Genomic DNA, 17695 nt, shown 5'->3' with positions numbered 1-17695 from the left:
TTTCACCACTGAATGTGATATTTGCTGTAGGCTTTTCATATATGGTCTTTATTATGTTGAAGTTCCCTTCCATTTAGTTTTCCTTTTGTTGGTATATCCCATCATTTTGGTGGAGCTTCCTGAGTAAAAGAGGCATATAACAGGGAAAAAATTGAGGGTTAGCATATGAAAATATCTTTATTTTTCTCTGTTATTGTTTCTATAATGATAGTTCAAAAACAATTTTTACTTAGAATTTTAGAGGCATTTTTTTCCTACGTGGCCTGTTTTGACTTTTCCCATCTAACAAAGCCTTTAGGATCTCTTATTCCAGATGTTCTGTAATTTTAATGATGATATGGTTGGTGCTGGTTTTGTTTGTTTTTCATTAATGATGACATATGTCCTTCAAAACTAGAAAAATACTTTTTTTGGTATCACATCTTTAATCATTCCTTCTTCTCTGTTCTCTTACTAGTTGGGTGTTGGGCTTCTGAGATTGATCCTCTGATTTTCTTTTCTGTCACCCACCTGCAAATATTCTTTTATTTTCAAAACATTGTACATATCTTTAAAATTTAAGGTCTCATATTTTTAACATTTTATTTCCAGGTGTATATCTCCACAGATCATATGCTTTCATTTCTCTTGGGGTAAAATCTAGGAATAAACAGCAAGATCATATGGTTGCATGCTTAACTTTTTAAGCAATGGGTAAACTGCTTTCCAAAGCGGTGGTAATATTTTACATACACACTGGCAGTGTATGAGACTTCCAGTTCTTCTGTATATTCGTCAATAACTGGTATGGTCAGTCCTCTAATTTTAGACATTCTAATAGGTGTGTGTACTAATATCTCACTGGGTTTTAATTTGCATTTCTTGAATGCATTTTTTCATATGTTTATTTGCCATTTATATATCATATATGTCTGTTAGATCTTTCACCCAGTTTTTTTTTATTGGGTTGTTTGATTTCTTTACTGAGTTGTAAGAGCTCTTTTATATATATTTTTGGCTTACGTAATCTATTAGATATATGGCTTGTAAATATGATCTTCTGGTTGTGGCTTGTCATTTCATTCTCCAATCAGTATATCTTCCAAAGAGCAAATGTCCTCAATTTTAATGAAGTCCAACTTGTTAATTTTTTCTTTATAGTGTTGTATCTCATAAAGCTTTGCCAAACCCAGTATCAGAAAGATTTTCTCCAGTGTTTTTTTCCTAAAAGTTTTCAAATGTTAGGTTTTACATTAAGGCCTTTAAATTTAATTTTTGTACATAATATGAGGTGTGGATCAAAGTTCTTTTTTTTTCTTTTGCATATAAATATCTAGTTTTTCCAGCACCATTTGTTGAAAAAGCCATCCTTTCTCCATTGAATTACTTTTATACCTTTGTCTAAAATCAGTTGTCCGTTTGTATGGGTGTGATCTGTTTGTCTATTTTTATACCAGTAGCACACTCTTTGGATTATTGTAGCTTTATAATAAGTCTGGAAGTCAGGTAGTATATGTCCTTCAATGTTTTCTTTTTCAAACTTGTTTGTCTATTTTACATCTTTTGCATATCCATTAGAATGTTAAGGTCAGCTTGTCAATTTCTTCATAAAAAGCCTGAAAGATTGGATGCCTGGGTGGCTCAGCAGTTGAACGCCTGCATTTGTCCCAGGGCATGATCCTGGTGTCCCGGGATCGAGTCCTACATCAGGCTCTCTGCATGGAGCCTGCTTTTACCTCTCCCAATGTCTCTGCCTCTCTCTCTGTGTCTCTCATGAATAAATAATAAATAAAATCTTTTAAAAAATGCCTGAAAGAATTATGGTTGAGATTATGATGAATCTATAGATCAATTTAGAAAGAGCTAATGTCTTAACAATACTGAGGTTTCCAATCCATGAACAGAGTATGTCTCGCCATTTATTTAGGCCTTCAGTTTCTCAGCAATATTTTGTAATTTTCAATGCACAGGTCTTGCATATATCTCGTGAAACCTACTTATAAATATTTCATATTTTAAGAGTGTTAAAAAAGAAAACCACAGGCCCAAAGTGGCATTACTTAGGCCAAGTCAACACTCAAGAATTATATTATTATATATTATATTATATTATTATTATTTATACCTAAATAACTGCAATTTCAACCACCCAGGAATGTAACTTATAACAAGTCAATTGGAATTTCCTGGTCAATACTAGGATATTTACTGATTTACCCCTTCTGCTTCTCTTAAGAGGGCAACCTTGTCTAAACAATACATTCCTTGCTAATAAATTCCTTTTTTCAAATGGTCTCTCTGCCTTTAAAATTATTTCTTTTGTTTAGCTCAGTGGAACATTTGTCTGCTAGCTACATGGGATGCTGCTGGCTTCATGAATCAATTAATAAAGCTAGTTAGATCTTCAAAGTTGAATCTAACTTCAAAGTTGAATTTTTATTTAAAAAGGCTACGGTTAATGGTAGTTTTAAAATTTTAATTTGTGATTATCTGTTGCTACTATATAAAAATTCACTTGATTTTTATATATCATTTTTATATTCTGAAACATTTACTAGTTTTAGTGTCTGGTTCATAGATCCCAGAGGGTTTCCTATGTATGTGATTATATTGACTGTATATAATGATCATTTTGCCTCTTCCTTTTCAGTCTCAGTGCCTTTTTTTGTCTTTTCTTAATGCATTATCTGGAACCTCCAGCACAGAATTATATAGAAGTAGTCTCTTGCTCCTGGTGGTAAAGGAAAAACTTTCAGTTTCTCATTATTAAGTATGTGTTAGCTGTATATGACATTTATAAGATTGAAGAAGTTCCCCTTTATTTCAGATTGTTGAAAACTTTTATTAGGTATAGATATTGGATAAAAACAGAAAGGGAGACTAACCATAAGAGATTCAACTATAGAGAACAAACTGAGGGTTACTGGAGGGGAGGTGGGTGTGGGGGATGGGAGAATGGGATGTTGGGCATTAAGGGAGGGCATTTGATGTAGTGAACACTGGGTATTATATGCAACTGATGAATCACTAAATTCTACCCCAAAATCAATAATACACTGTATGTTTACTAATTTAAATTTAAATAAAACCAAAACAAAAAGGAATGGATGTTGGATTTTACCAAATGATTACCTATTAAGAAAATTACATGTTTTTTTTTTCTTTCTTAGTTTGTTAATGTAATAAATTACATTGATGAGCTTTAAAAAAATAACCATACATTTCTGGAACAAAGCTCATTTGTTCAGGATGTAGTATCATTTTTATATATTATTGGATCTAACTTGCTAAGATTTTAAGTGTCACATCTATATTTATAAGGTTTTGATGTGTAGTTTTCTTTAATACCTTTGGTTTTGGTTATCAGAGTGATACTGGCCTTATAAAATGAGTTGGGAAGTTTTTTTTTTTCCTCTCCAATTTCTGAAAGAGTTTGTGTAGAATTGATATTGTTTCTTTCTTACATGTTTGGTAGTGAAGCCATCTGGGCCTGGAGTGTCCTTTGTAGGTAAGTTGTTAAACAACAGATTTCAGTGTCTTTACTAGTTTGGGCCAGGCTGGTTATCTGTTTCTTCTTGAGGAAGTTATGGTAATCTTTATTTTTTTTTACTTATTTAAAAAATGATTCTGTTGGAGTAAAGTATACATATACTTTATATATGTATACATATATATATGTAAAGTATACATAACCTTTTGCCATTTTATTTTTTAATTTAAATAATCTCTATCCCAATCTCTATCCCCAGACTTTCAACCCCAAGATCAAGAGCTGCGTGCTCTACTGACTGAGCCAGCCAGGCACCCTGGTAGATTGTCTTTAAAGGAAATTGTCCATTTCATCTATGTCACATGTATTGGTGTAAACTTGTTTATGGTTATTCTTTTATTCATCTTTTAATGTCTGTAGACTATGTAGCTATTGTTACCTCTCTCACTTCTAATATTGGTCATTGGTGTTTTATTTTTTCTTGACTCATCTGGGTAGAGGTCTCTTGATTTTCTGTTTCCTCAGAGACTTAGCTTTTAGTTTCATTGATTTTTCTCTGTGTGTTTTTTTCTACTTCACTTTGGTATTTATTATTTCTTCTCTTCTTTTTACCTTGTGTAAAAAATCATGTGGTTTTTGGTGCTAAGTTCTTTCATATTCTTGCTGATTTTCTATCAGTTGTTGAGAGAGAAGTTTTGAAGTATTCAACTATAATTATGGATTTGTCTAATTTTTCTCTTAGTTCTGTTTTTGTATTTGAAGCTCTGTATATGCATTTAATATTGCTATATCTTCTTGATTGATCATTTTATCATCATGTAATGTCCCTCTCTGTCCTTCATGATTTTCCTTTTTCTGAAGTCTACTTAATTGGATACATTTATAGCCACTCCTGCTTTCTTTTAACCATTGTTTCCATGTTATATCTTTCTTTCCTATTATTTTCTTTTTTAATATAATTTTTTAAAGATTTTATTTATTTATTTTAGACAGAGAAAGTGAGTGAGAGAGTACAAGCGGGGGGAGGGGCAGAGGGAGAAGCAGACTCCCAGCTGAGCAGGGAGCCCAATGTGGGGCTCTATCCCAGGACCCTGTGAGCATGACCTGAGCTGAAGGCAGTTGCTTAACTGACTGAGCCACCCAGCACCCATCTCCCCTATTACTTTCTTTTTTTTTTTTTTTTTTTAAATATTTTTTTTAAATTTTATTTATTTATGATAGTCACATAGAGAGAGAGAGAGAGAGGCAGAGACACAGGCAGAGGGAGAAGCAGGCTCCATGCACCGGGAGCCCGACGTGGGATTCGATCCCGGGTCTCCAGGATCGCGCCCTGGGCCAAAGGCAGGCGCCAAACCGCTGCGCCACCCAGGGATCCCTCCCCTATTACTTTCATGCTACATATATTGTTATATTTGAAGTGAGTTTCTTGTAAACAGCAGATAGTTGAGTCATTTTAAAAATAAATTTGTGTAACTCAATTGATGTATCTACTGATGTGTTTAGATAATATCCATTTAACTATTGATACGTTAGAGCTTACGCTTGCCACTTTACTTTTATTTTGTGTTCCTCCTAGTTTTCATTTTTGTATTCTTTTTCCTGTGGTTTCTGCAGATTACTTGAACATTTTTTAGAATTCTATTTTGATTTATCCATAGTGTTTTTTTTTTATTGGTGTTCAATTTACTAACATACAGAATAACACCCAGTGCCCGTCACCCATTCACTCCCACCCCCCGCCCTCCTCCCCTTCTACCACCCCTAGTTCGTTTCCCAGAGTTAGCAGTCTTAACGTTCTGTCTCCCTTTCTGATATTTCCCACACATTTCTTCTCCCTTCCCTTATATTCCCTTTCACTATTATTTATATTCCCCAAATGAATGAGAACATATAATGTTTGTCCTTCTCCGACTGACTTACTTCACTCAGCATAATACCCTCCAGTTCCATCGACGTTGAAGCAAATGGTGGGTATTTGTCATTTCTAATAGCTGAGTAATATTCCATTGTATACATAAACCACATCTTCTTTATCCATTCATCTTTCGATGGACACCGAGGCTCCTTCCACAGTTTGGCTATCGTGGCCATTGCTGCTAGAAACATCGGGGTGCAGGTGTCCCGGCGTTTCATTGCATTTGTATCTTTGGGGTAAATCCCCAACAGTGCAATTGTTGGGTCGTAGGGCAGGTATATTTTTAACTGTTTGAGGAACCTCCACACAGTTTTCCAGAGTGGCTGCACCAGTTCACATTCCCACCAACAGTGTAAGAGGGTTCCCTTTTCTCCACATCCTCTCCAACATTTGTTGTTTCCTGCCTTGTTAATTTTCCCCATTCTCACTGGTGTGAGGCGGTATCTCATTGTAGTTTTGATTTGTATTTCCCTGATGGCAAGTGATGCAGAGCATTTTCTCATATGCATGTTGGCCATGTCTATGTCTTCCTCTGTGAGATTTCTGTTCATGTCTTTTGCCCATTTCATGATTGGATTGTTTGTTTCTTTGGTGTTGAGTTTGAGAAGTTCTTTATAGATCTTGGAAACTAGCCCTTTATCTGATATGTCATTTGCAAATATCTTCTCCCATTCTGTAGGTTGTCTTTGAGTTTTGTTGACTGTATCCTTTGCTGTGCAAAAGCTTCTTATCTTGATGAAGTCCCAATAGTTCATTTTTGCTTTTGTTTCTCTTGCCTTCGTGGATGTATCTTGCAAGAAGTTACTATGGCCGAGTTCAAAAAGGGTGTTGCCTGTGTTCTTCTCTAGGATTTTGATGGAATCTTGTCTCACATTTAGATCTTTCATCCATTTTGAGTTTATCTTTGTGTATGGTGAAAGAGAGTGGTCTAGTTTCATTCTTCTGCATGTGGATGTCCAATTTTCCCAGCACCATTTATTGAAGAGACTGTCTTTCTTCCAATGGATAGTCTTTCCTCCTTTATCGAATATTAGTTGCCCATAAAGTTCAGGGTCCACTTCTGGATTCTCTATTCTGTTCCACTGATCTATGTGTCTGTTTTTGTGCCAGTACCACACTGTCTTGATGACCACGGCTTTGTAGTACAACCTGAAATCTGGCATTGTGATGCCCCCAGATATGGTTTTCTTTTTTAAAATTCCCCTGGCTATTCGGGGTCTTTTCTGATTCCACACAAATCTTAAAATAATTTGTTCTAACTCTCTGAAGAAAGTCCATGGTATTTTGATAGGGATTGCATTAAACGTGTATATTGCCCTGGGTAACATTGACATTTTCACAATATTAATTCTGCCAATCCATGAGCATGGAATATTTTTCCATCTCTTTGTGTCTTCCTCAATTTCTTTCAGAAGTGTTCTATAGTTTTGAGGGTATAGATCCTTTACATCTTTGGTTAGGTTTATTCCTAGGTATCTTATGCTTTTGGGTGCAATTGTAAATGGGATTGACTCCTTCATTTCTCTTTCTTCAGTCTCATTGTTAGTGTATAGAAATGCCACTGACTTCTGGGCATTGATTTTGTATCCTGTCACGCTACCATATTGCTGTAGGAGTTCTAGCAATCTTGGGGTGGAGACTTTTGGGTTTTCTATGTAGAGTATCATGTCATCGGCGAAGAGGGAGAGTTTGACTTCTTCTTTGCCAATTTGAATGCCTTTAATGTCTTTTTGTTGTCTGATTGCTGAGGCTAGGACTTCCAGTACTATGTTGAACAGCAGTGGTGAGAGTGGACATCCCTGTCTTGTTCCTGATCTTAGGGGAAAGGCTCCCAGTGCTTCCCCATTGAGAATGATATTTGCTGTGGGCTTTTCATAGATGGCTTTTAAGATGTCGAGGAATGTTCCCTCTATCCCTACACTCTGAAGAGTTTTGATCAGGAATGGATGCTGTATTTTGTCAAATGCTTTCTCTGCATCCAATGAGAGGATCATATGGTTCTTGGTTTTTCTCTTGCTGATATGATGAATCACATTGATTGTTTTACGGGTGTTGAACCAGCCTTGTGTCCCAGGGATAAATCCTACTTGGTCATGGTGAATCATTTTCTTAATGTACTCTTGGATCCTATTGGCCAGTATCTTGTTGAGAATTTTTGCATCCATGTTCATCAGGGATATTGGTCTGTAATTCTCCTTTTTGGCGGGGTCTTTGTCTGGCTTTGGAATTAAGGTGATGCTGGCTTCATAGAACGAATTTGGAAGTACTCCATCTCTTTCTATCTTTCCAAACAGCTTTAGGAGAATAGGTATGGTTTCTTCTTTAAACGTTTGATAAAATTCCCCTGGGAAGCCATCTGGCCCTGGACTCTTGTGTCTTGGGAGGTTTTTGATGACTGCTTCAATTTCCTCCCTGGTTATTGGCCTGTTCAGGTTTTCTATTTCTTCCTGTTCCAGTTTTGGTAGTTTGTGGCTTTCCAGGAATGCGTCCATTTCTTCTAGATTGCCTAATTTATTGGCGTATAGCTGTTCATAATATGTTTTTAAAATCGTTTGTATTTCCTTGGTGTTGGTAGTGATCTCTCCTTTCTCATTCATGATTTTATTAATTTGAGTCTTCTCTCTCTTCTTTTTAATAAGGCTGGCTAATGGTTTATCTATCTTATTAATTCTTTCAAAGAACCAACTCCTGGTTCTGTTGATCTGTTCCACAGTTCTTCTGGTCTCGATTTCGTTGAGTTCTGCTCGAATCTTTATTAGCTCCCTTCTTCTCTTGGGTGTAGGATCTATTTGCTGTTTTTTCTCTAGCTCCTTTATGTGTAAGGTTAGCTTTTGTATTTGAGTTCTTTCCAGTTTTTGAATGGATGCTTGTATTGCGATGTATTTCCCCCTTAGGACTGCTTTTGCTGCATCCCAAAGAATTTGAACGGTTGTATCTTCATTCTCATTAGTTTCCATGAATCTTTTTAATTCTTCCTTAATTTCCTGGTTGACCCTTTTATCTTTTAGCAGGATGGTCCTTAACCTCCACGTGTTTGAGGTCCTTCCAAACTTCTTGTTGTGATTTAGTTCTAATTTCATGGCATTATGGTCCGAGAATATGCAGGGGACAATCCCAATCTTTTGGTATCGGTTCAGACCCGATTTGTGACCCAATATGTGGTCTATTCTGGAGAAAGTTCCATGTGCGCTTGAGAAGAATGTGTATTCAGTTGAGTTTGGATGTAAAGTTCTGTAGATATCTGTGAAATCCATCTGGTCCAGTGTATCATTTAAAGCTCTCGTTTCTTTGGAGATGTTGTGCTTAGAAGACCTATCGAGTATAGAAAGAGCTAGATTGAAGTCACCAAGTATAAGTGTATTATTATCTAAGTATTTCTTCACTTTGGTTAATAATTGATTTATATATTTGGCAGCTCCCACATTCGGAGCATATATATTGAGGATTGTTAAGTCCTCTTGTTGAATAGATCCTTTAAGTATGATGTAGTGTCCCTCTTCATCTCTCACTACAGTCTTTGGGGTAAATTTTAGTTTATCTGATATAAGGATGGCTACCCCTGCTTTCTTTTGAGGACCATTCGAATGGTAAATGGTTCTCCAACCTTTTATTTTCAGGCTGTAGGTGTCCTTCTGTCTAAAATGAGTCTCTTGTAGACAGCAAATAGATGGGTCCTGCTTTTTTATCCAGTCTGAAACCCTGCGCCTTTTGATGGGGTCATTAAGCCCGTTCACATTCAGAGTTACTATTGAGAGATATGAGTTTAGTGTCATCATGATATCTATTCAGTCTTTGTTTTTGTGGACTGTTCCACTGAACTTCTTCTTAAAGGGGAATTTTAAGAGTCCCCCTTAAAATTTCTTGCAGAGCTGGTTTGGAGGTCACATATTCTTTTAGTTGCTGCCTGTCTTGGAAGCTCTTTATCTCTCCTTCCATTTTGAATGAGAGCCTTGCCGGATAAAGTATTCTTGGTTGCATGTTCTTCTCATTTAGGACCCTGAATATATCCTGCCAGCCCTTTCTGGCCTGCCAGGTCTCTGTGGAGAGGTCTGCTGTTACCCTAATACTCCTCCCCATAAAAGTCAGGGATTTCTTGTCTCTTGCTGCTTTAAGGATCTTCTCTTTATCTTTGGAATTTGCAAGCTTCACAATTAAATGTCGAGGTGTTGAACGGTTTTTATTGATTTTAGGGGGGGAATCTCTCTATTTCCTGGATCTGAATGCCTGTTTCCCTTCCCAGATTAGGAAAGTTTTCAGCTAGAATTTGTTCAAATACATATTCTGGCCCTCTGTCCCTTTCGGCGCCCTCGGGAACCCCAATTAAACGTAGGTTTTTCTTCCTCAGGCTGTCGTTTATTTCCCTTAATCTATCTTCATGGTCTTTTAATTGTTTGTCTCTTTTTTCCTCAGTTTCCCTCTTTGCTATCAACTTGTCTTCTATGTCACTCACTCGTTCTTCCACCTCGTTAACCCTCGTCGTTAGGACTTCTAGTTTGGATTGCATCTCATTCAATTGATTTTTAATTTCTGCCTGATTAGCTCTAAATTCTGCAGTCATGAAGTCTCTTGAGTCCTTTATACTTTTTTCTAGAGCCACCAGTAGCTGTATAATAGTGCTTCTGAATTGGCTTTCTGACATTGAATTGTAATCCAGATTTTGTAACTCTGTGGGAGAGAGGACTGTTTCTGATTCTTTCTTTTGAGGTGAGGTTTTCCTTCTAGTCAGTTTGCTCAGTGCAGAGTGGCCAAAAGCAAGTTGTATTGGGAAAAGGAGAAAAAGAGAGGAGAGTAAGAAGGAAAGAAAAGAGAAAGAAAAAAAAGGTAAGAAAAAAAACGAAAAAAAAAAAAAAAGAAGAAAAAGAGAAAGAAAAAGAAAGGAGAAAAAAAGGGGGTGGGGGAAGGAAACAAATCAAAAAGCAAAACAAAACAAAAACAAAACAAAAAAACAAAAAAAGAACCACAGGGGAGTATCTTCTGATTCTGTGTACTTTAAGTCCCTTGGCTTCTCCTGGAAGTTGTCCGTCTAGCTGGTGTTCTGGGGGAGGGGCCTGTTGTGCTGATTTTCAGGTGTTAGCAGTTGGGGGAGCTGCTGTGCCCCTGCCTGGTGCAGGGCTCAGTGGGGGTTGTTTACCCCGTGAGGCCGCAGGAGGAACAGCCCCAGTGGCGGGGCAGCTCTGGAAACCTGGATTCAGCTCCGGCAGGAACTCCGTCTGCAGGGCCTGGAGGCTCCGGGGCGGGGCCGCTGATCTGCTCATTCGGGGCAGGAGTGTCCTCGCTGTCCTGGGCCCTCCCGGCCTCTGCCTGTCCCGGGGGGAGGCCGGATCCTGGGCTGTGTCCCGGCGCCCTGTGCTCCGGTGCCTGCGCTGTTGGATTCGAGCTCCCGGGCTGCGCAGCCCCCTCCGCGGAGCTGCCGCCCGAGCCCCTCCGAGCTGCTCCTGGAACCGCGCAGCCCCCTCTGCACGGAGCCTCTTCCTCTGCCCGAGCCCCTCCGAGCTGCTCCCGCCCCGCAGCTCCCTCCGCGGAGCCGCCGCCCGAGCCCCTCCTGGCTGCTCCGGGTCCCGCCGGGTCCCGCCGTGCGCGCTGCAGCCCTTAGGGAGCTCGGCGCACTCTCCTGGGCGCGCAGTTGCTCTGTTCCTGTCCCGGGGAACCCGAGGGCATCCCCGCCCTCCTGGGTCCTGCTCCACCCCCTGGAGCCCCTTTCCCCCGGGAAGGTCGGTGCAGCTCCTGCTCCTCCGGGACGGGGCTCTCCTGTCCTGGGGACACTCGCCCCGGCCTCAGCCCGGCTCCTCGCGGGGCCCCTCCCCCTTGGAGGCCTTTGTTTCTTTATTTCTTTTTCCCCGCCTTCCTACCTTGATAGAAGCGCGAACTCTTCTCACTGTTGCATTCCAGCTGGTCTCTCTTTAAATCTCAGGCCGAATTCATAGATTTTCAGGATGATTGGAAGGTTTTCTAGGTAGTTTGGTGGAGACAGGTGATTTGGAGACCCTACTCTTCCGCCATCTTGCTCCTCTATCCATAGTGTTTTGAATGTACCTCTTTGTAAAGATTTTGCATGTTTGTGGTTACTATGAGTATTGTACCATATATACCTATGTAATCAATTATAATCTACTATTTGACATTATACCAGTTTGAGCAAAGTACAGAAACCATGTCGCCTTCAAACAATAATTGTGTATGACTTAATCCCTTGCAACTCCCTGAGATGTCACACAAAAAAACTGTCAGCATAGTCTTTCTTTACAAATATACTATGAGAATTTATGTCATTTCTCTTTCAACATAAACTTCTTGCAAAAGCTATAATACTATTACACTGATGGGACTGAAAAAATAAATACAATTTTAGTAACCAAAAAAAAAAAAAAGTATCTTCTTTTAAGTCCCTTTACCTCTCTCATTTGTAATTGTCTTTATTTCCTCCATATTCATTGCTAACTGTATAAGACAGCATTATGTTTTGCTTCAAACATCAAACTTCATTTAAAAAACTCAAAAGCAGAATGAATGTCTTTTGTATTTACCTACACTTTTATTCTTTTCCATTGTTTTTCTTTTTTTGCTGTTGCAAGTTTCTTCTTTTATCATAGTCTTTCTGTTTAAGAACTTACTCTTTTAGGTTAAGTTTGTTGATGACAGCTTCTCTTCATTTTCCCTCATCTGAGAATTTCTTGACCTCCCCTTCATTTCTGAAGGAATATTTTCACTGGATATAGTATCCCAGGCTGACAATTCTTTACTTCCAGTGTTTAAAAAATGTTTCTTCTGGCTTCCATGATTATCTGTTATTATTTTAATTGTTTTCCTCTTAAAAGCAAAATATTGTTTATGTCTCATGGCTGTTAAGAATTTTCCTTGTCTTTAGTTTGTCGAGTTTGATTTTTGTGTGTGTGTCTTGGCATGGATAACTTTGTTTGTTTGTTTAGGGTTTCCTCAGCTTCTTGAATCTTAGATTTATGTCTTTTTCCAAGTTTGAGAAAATTTCAAATCTTGTTAGAATACATTTTTAGTCTGACTCCCTTCCTCTTCTCTTTCTGTTACTCTGATGACATGAATTTTGGAATTTTTGTTGTGGCCTCACAGATCTTGAGGTTCTATCATTTTTTTTTGCAATGAATTTTCCCTTCTTTATTCATACTGAGTAATTTAATGGAAGGTCATGGATTCTTCCCCTCTGTCCTCTCCATCATATTGTTAGGCCTATCCAGTGAGGTTTTTTTTTTTTTTTTGGTTCATAAATTTCAGTTTCAAAATTTCTTTTTGAAAAAAAAATAATAAAAAAATAAATAAATAAAAATAAAATAAAATAAAAAAATTTCTTTTTGGTTCTTCTTCATGTCTTTTATTTACTTGTTGAGGCTTTTTAGTTTGTTTTAAGTCTTGAAAATTGCTCACTGAAGCATTTTTATGATGGCAGCTTTAAATTCATATCAAATTATTCCAACATCTATTTCATCTTGGTATAAACATTATTCCTACATTATCCTTTCTCATTCAAGTTGTGATCTTTCTGGTTCTTGGTAGGATGAATGATCTTTTATTGTCTTGGACATTTGGGGCATTATGTTGTGAAACTATGGATTTTATTTAGATCTTTTGTTTTAGCAGGCCTTCTCTGGTACTTTGCTGGTGGAGTCTGGAGGTCCTGCAAGATCTGAGTTCTTCACTTTCCATTGACAACTCTGGTGGAATAGTATGCTTCATTACCGTTGGACAGGGGTGGAAGTTCAGTTCCTATGAAGTCTCTGCTGACACTACCTTGGCTGATAGGGAGGGAGAGTGCCTTCTTACATGCTTCCCATGGGGCCTCCACTTAACCCATGGGAGATGAGCCCATTGCTGCTTTGAGGTGGTGATTTTATTGCATTTCTTGAGATGATTGCACGATTATCCTTCTTTTGTCTGTTGATGACTTTTTTGAGTAATTCTGGAGTAAATCCCAATTCATCATTATGTCTTACCCTATTTGACATTACTGGATGAAATTTGATAGTATTTTACTGAGGATATTTGCATCTATAATCATGAAAGATATGGGTTAGTAGTTATTTTTTAACATCTTTATCTGGTGTTGGTAGCTGGGTAATGTGGCCTCAGAAAATGAATTGGGAAATATTCACTTACTTTTCTTCTTTCTAGAATTCTTCATACAAATTAGATATTATTCCTTTCTTAAATATTTGATACAATTCACCAGTGAAGCCATCTGTGCCTGTAGCTTTCTTTATTGGAATGTTTTTATATTGAGAATTTGATTTCTTTAATAGATATAGAGCTAGTCCAGTTTCTTCTTCTTGAGCCTTGGTAGTTTGTGTGTTTCAGTGAATTCTTACATTTTATCCAACTTATCTAATTTATTGGCATCAAGTATGACATTCCATTATTATCCTTTAATGTCTGGAAGATCTTTTGTGATGACTGCTCTTTCAATTCTGATATGGATCATTTGAGTCTTCTCTCTTTTTATTCTTGATTAATCTGAAAAGAAGTGGTTGATTTTATTTAAAGAACAGTTATTTGTTTCATTGATTTTTTTGGCTGCTTTCCTTTTTATTTGATTTCTGCTCTTGATGATTTTATTTTCCTTCTGATTTTTTTGGGTTTAATTTGCTCTTATTTAATCTCTTAATTTGGAAGTTTAGCCGTTCATTTGAGACCTTTATTTTTTCTACTATAAAGTTTTATCCTGTAAATTTCTATATGAACACTACATGAACTACATCCCATAGATTTTGATATGTTTTCAGGCACATTAATATATCTGAAGATTTTCTAGTTATCTTTCTTTTACTGGTTTCTGGTTTAATTCCATTGAATTAAGAGAAGGTTTTTCTTTTTTTTTCCATATGATTTTAGTCCTTTTAGCTTTGTAGATGTTTGTTTTATGGACCAAAATGTGGTCAATTTTGGTGATTTCTTTTTTGTTCGAGAGGAGTATGTGTCCTGCTGCCATTGGGTAGTATGTTCTATAATTGTCAGTTTTGTCAATGTAATTGATAGTATTGCTCAGTTCTCTATATTATTAATTTTTGTGTGCTTATTTTATTGATTACTGAAAGAGGAGTTTTTGAAGTCTCATAATTGTGGGCTTATCTATTTTTCTTTTTAGTTACATTTTTTTCTAAATGTACTTTGAAGTTCTGTTGTTTGGTGAATATACAATAAGAGTTGTGTTGACTGTCATTATGTGTCTCCCTTTTTAGGTCTGATAATATTTTGTTTTTAAGTCCATTTTGTTTGATTTTAATGTAACCATTCCTGCATTTTTTGATTATTGGTCGTATGGAAAGTGGGTTTTTAAATACCTTTTTCATCCAATTCAATCCAGTTTCTTTTAACTGAAGTTTTAAATCATTTTTATTTAATGTAACTAGGGATTGATTTGAATTTAAATTTACTAATTTGCTACTTGTTTCTTTTTTGTCTCATTTGTTCTTTGTTATTTTTTCTCTCTTTTCCTGCCCTTTTTGTATTAATTGAGCCTTTAAAAATGATTGTTTTATTTATGCTTTTTGTCAGTTATGCTTCTTAAAAGTTTCATGATGACTGCCTTAAGGCTCATAATGTATATCTCTAATTTATCCTACCCACCTTTAAATACTGTTTTACCATTTCACAAAGACTTTAAGAACTTACCACAGTAACCTTCAGTGCCTCTCCCTACCCTTGGCAGTATTGTCATGCATTTTACTTTTGTATGCTATTAACCCCTCAACACAACGATACTATTTTTACATTAGAGAATCAATTACATTTTAGAATGATTAAAAATAATATGAGGAGTCTTTTATATTTTTACCATTTCTACAGATTTTCATTTCTTTGTATAGATGTGGTATAGTCCTCTTTCTGGTATGTTATTCCTTCTGAATGAAGAACTTCATCGCCATTTCTTTAGCACAGGCCTTCCGGAAGTGAACAAGAATTCTCTGGTTTTGATCATCTATGAAAGTCTTTATTTTGCCCTTATTTTTGAAAGCTTTTTTTTTTTTTTTAATCTCTATTTAGAATTTTGGGTTGGCAGGTCTTTTTTAAAAAAAAATATTTTAAAGATGTCATTCTCTTTTCCTTTGGCTTGCATTGTTTCTGATAAGTCTTTCTTAATAATTATATTTCTTCCTCTGTCATGTGTCTTTTAAATATAATGACTTCCTCTGTCATGTGTCTTTTATCTCTGGCTAACTGCAAAATATGCTTTTAATCCTTTGTTTCAGAAATTTATACATGATGTGTCCCAGTCAATATAGCATCTGAGTTTAGATATTTTTTTAAAAGATTTTATTTATTCATGAAAGACACACAGAGAGAGGCAGAGACATAGGCAGAGGGAGAAGCAGGCCCCTTGCGGGGAGCCTGATGTGGAACTCAATCCTGGGACCCCAGGATCACACCCTGAGCCAAAGACAGACACTCAATCACTGAACCACCCAGGCAGCCCTTGAGTTTAGATCTGTCTGGCAGTAGTGAGGAGTGAGTAGGTCTAACCCTGCTGTTGTATCTGTGTGTGCTGCAGTGGGGAGGGGAGCTTAGGAACATCACATTTCTGGCAACGTCACTCCAATAGAGACCTGAGTCCTGAAGTGGCCCTTCTCTAGTGTGTGTCACTAAGCAACACAAGTTAGAGGCATCAGAGACTTCATTTTCTGAAGTTATCACTTTTTAATTTTCAGATAGCACAAAACAATTCAGAAGTGATGTCATTGTAAAAATTACTGTTTTTTTTGTACATAAAGGATATTAGATTCACTGAAGAATGGAAAAAAGAAAATGAAGAGCCTAAGGAGGTACCTAAGAAGGAAGAAGCAGACGCCCTTCCTAAAGCTTTTCTTGCTTCAAGCAAGAATATACTAGAGAAGAACCAAATTAACTTCGGGAAGTTTCAAATGACCAAGAGATTAGAGCCAACTTTAAACTGGAAGGCCACTGTTGATTTCAAAAAGTATGTAGAAATTTGCATGAGGGCTTCTCTGATACATCCTCAGTAACCACATTTGCCTAGTTGTTAGTTTATGTCATGGGAGAAAGTCCAGAGTAGATGTTGACATGTCCCTCCATAATACAAGTCAGTCCCTCCCTGCTCTTCATATTCCAAGTAGAAGTATTTGGCGTGAATACGGCTTATGTGTGGGCACCAGAAGGGAAGGCAAGAGCACCATTGACTCAATTGGTAGGTCAGGGCTAATATCACGTGAAAAAGATGATAAAAGACATGGAGGAATCTCACGGGCAATGTAAACGCAGTGGTAGGGACCTGAAGAAGTTAAGTGCTAGGTGAATTTAGAATGATTAAAATTATGTGAAGTGAATCAGGGAAATCTTGATAGAGACAGCATCTTATCTATTAACAGAACTTTAAGTAAATACCACAGAAAGGCTAGAGCCTCCAAAATATTAACAGGCTTAAGTGAAGCAGACACTAATTTAAAGAATGTCTGACATACAAAACGAGTTCCACTTAAGGACGTCTATAAATAGGTACCTAAGCACAGATTAAGGCCCTGTGTTTCATAAAAGCCGGCAGTCGGAGATGCCAAGGACACTTTTTAAATTAGCATATAGCTTACAAATTTCAGCCTATTTTTAATGTTCCATGCGGTCCCCGATTGGGTAAAGCAAGAAGTGGCTCCCAGCTGGTCACAGGGGACCCTCACTTGCAGGGATTCTGAGAACCACGGAGTGAGTACATGTTGCCAGCAAACCCAGAGAGCAGATGGAAGGAGTCCTGGGGAAAAAGGAGATGCTCTTGTTCCTCTAATTCTCATCAATTTTGAGGTGTTTGATCTCTGTGACTCCTATCTGAAGGAGTATGAAAATGACAAATACACAGGCTGCTCTGTTATGCTGGAAGGTGAATCTTAAAATACCACTCTTCCCACGTCCTGGCATTTTTCAGTTATGAGTTTACCTAGCCACTATGTAATGAAAACCCACTATGTGCCAAGGACCACGCTAAACCTGGGAATCCCTGGAAAACCAGATCCAGGCCCTGTGGCAGAGTCGGGTGGGGAAGGGAAGTAACCAGGCAACTTTCACCCAGGGCAGGATGTGCCCAGAGTAGAAGGCTCCGAGTGAAGGGGCCTGCAGAGTGACAGTTCCTAGTACTTGGTCCTTATAAAAGAAATACTGGCCAAAATGTGCCTGAAAGACTGAAGGGACATCCCAGGTGTCAGATGAGGCTGAAACTCATACAGTTCTTTTCTGTATTAGGAAAACATGTCACACGGGTGCATGAAAATGATGAAATCTTTAGGTACATTTCTATTTTTAATTTCCTATCAATCCACAATAAGTTAATTTTAAAATGTTAATAT

At 37.5% G+C, this 17695-nt stretch overlaps 1 protein-coding gene across 18 annotated transcripts in view; it reads left to right on the top strand.

Annotated features, from left to right (window-relative positions):
- Positions 1-17695, top strand: part of LOC140629411 (outer dynein arm-docking complex subunit 2-like) — a 272107-nt gene that overhangs the window by 55305 nt on the left and 199107 nt on the right. For all 18 annotated transcript variants that reach the window (XR_012027242.1, XR_012027241.1, XM_072818875.1 and 15 more), the window contains one exon: positions 16118-16323. Coding sequence is in view for 16 of the 18 variants with exons in the window: in XM_072818875.1 (XP_072674976.1) it covers positions 16118-16323 (206 nt within the window). In the remaining 2 variants the exon portion in view is untranslated. The remainder of the gene's footprint in view (positions 1-16117; positions 16324-17695) is intronic.

The sequence above is a fragment of the Canis lupus genome, assembly GCF_048164855.1.
Source record: "Canis lupus baileyi chromosome 5 unlocalized genomic scaffold, mCanLup2.hap1 SUPER_5_unloc_3, whole genome shotgun sequence".
Taxonomy (NCBI): domain Eukaryota; kingdom Metazoa; phylum Chordata; class Mammalia; order Carnivora; family Canidae; genus Canis; species Canis lupus.
This window is presented reverse-complemented; position numbering and strand designations above follow the sequence as displayed.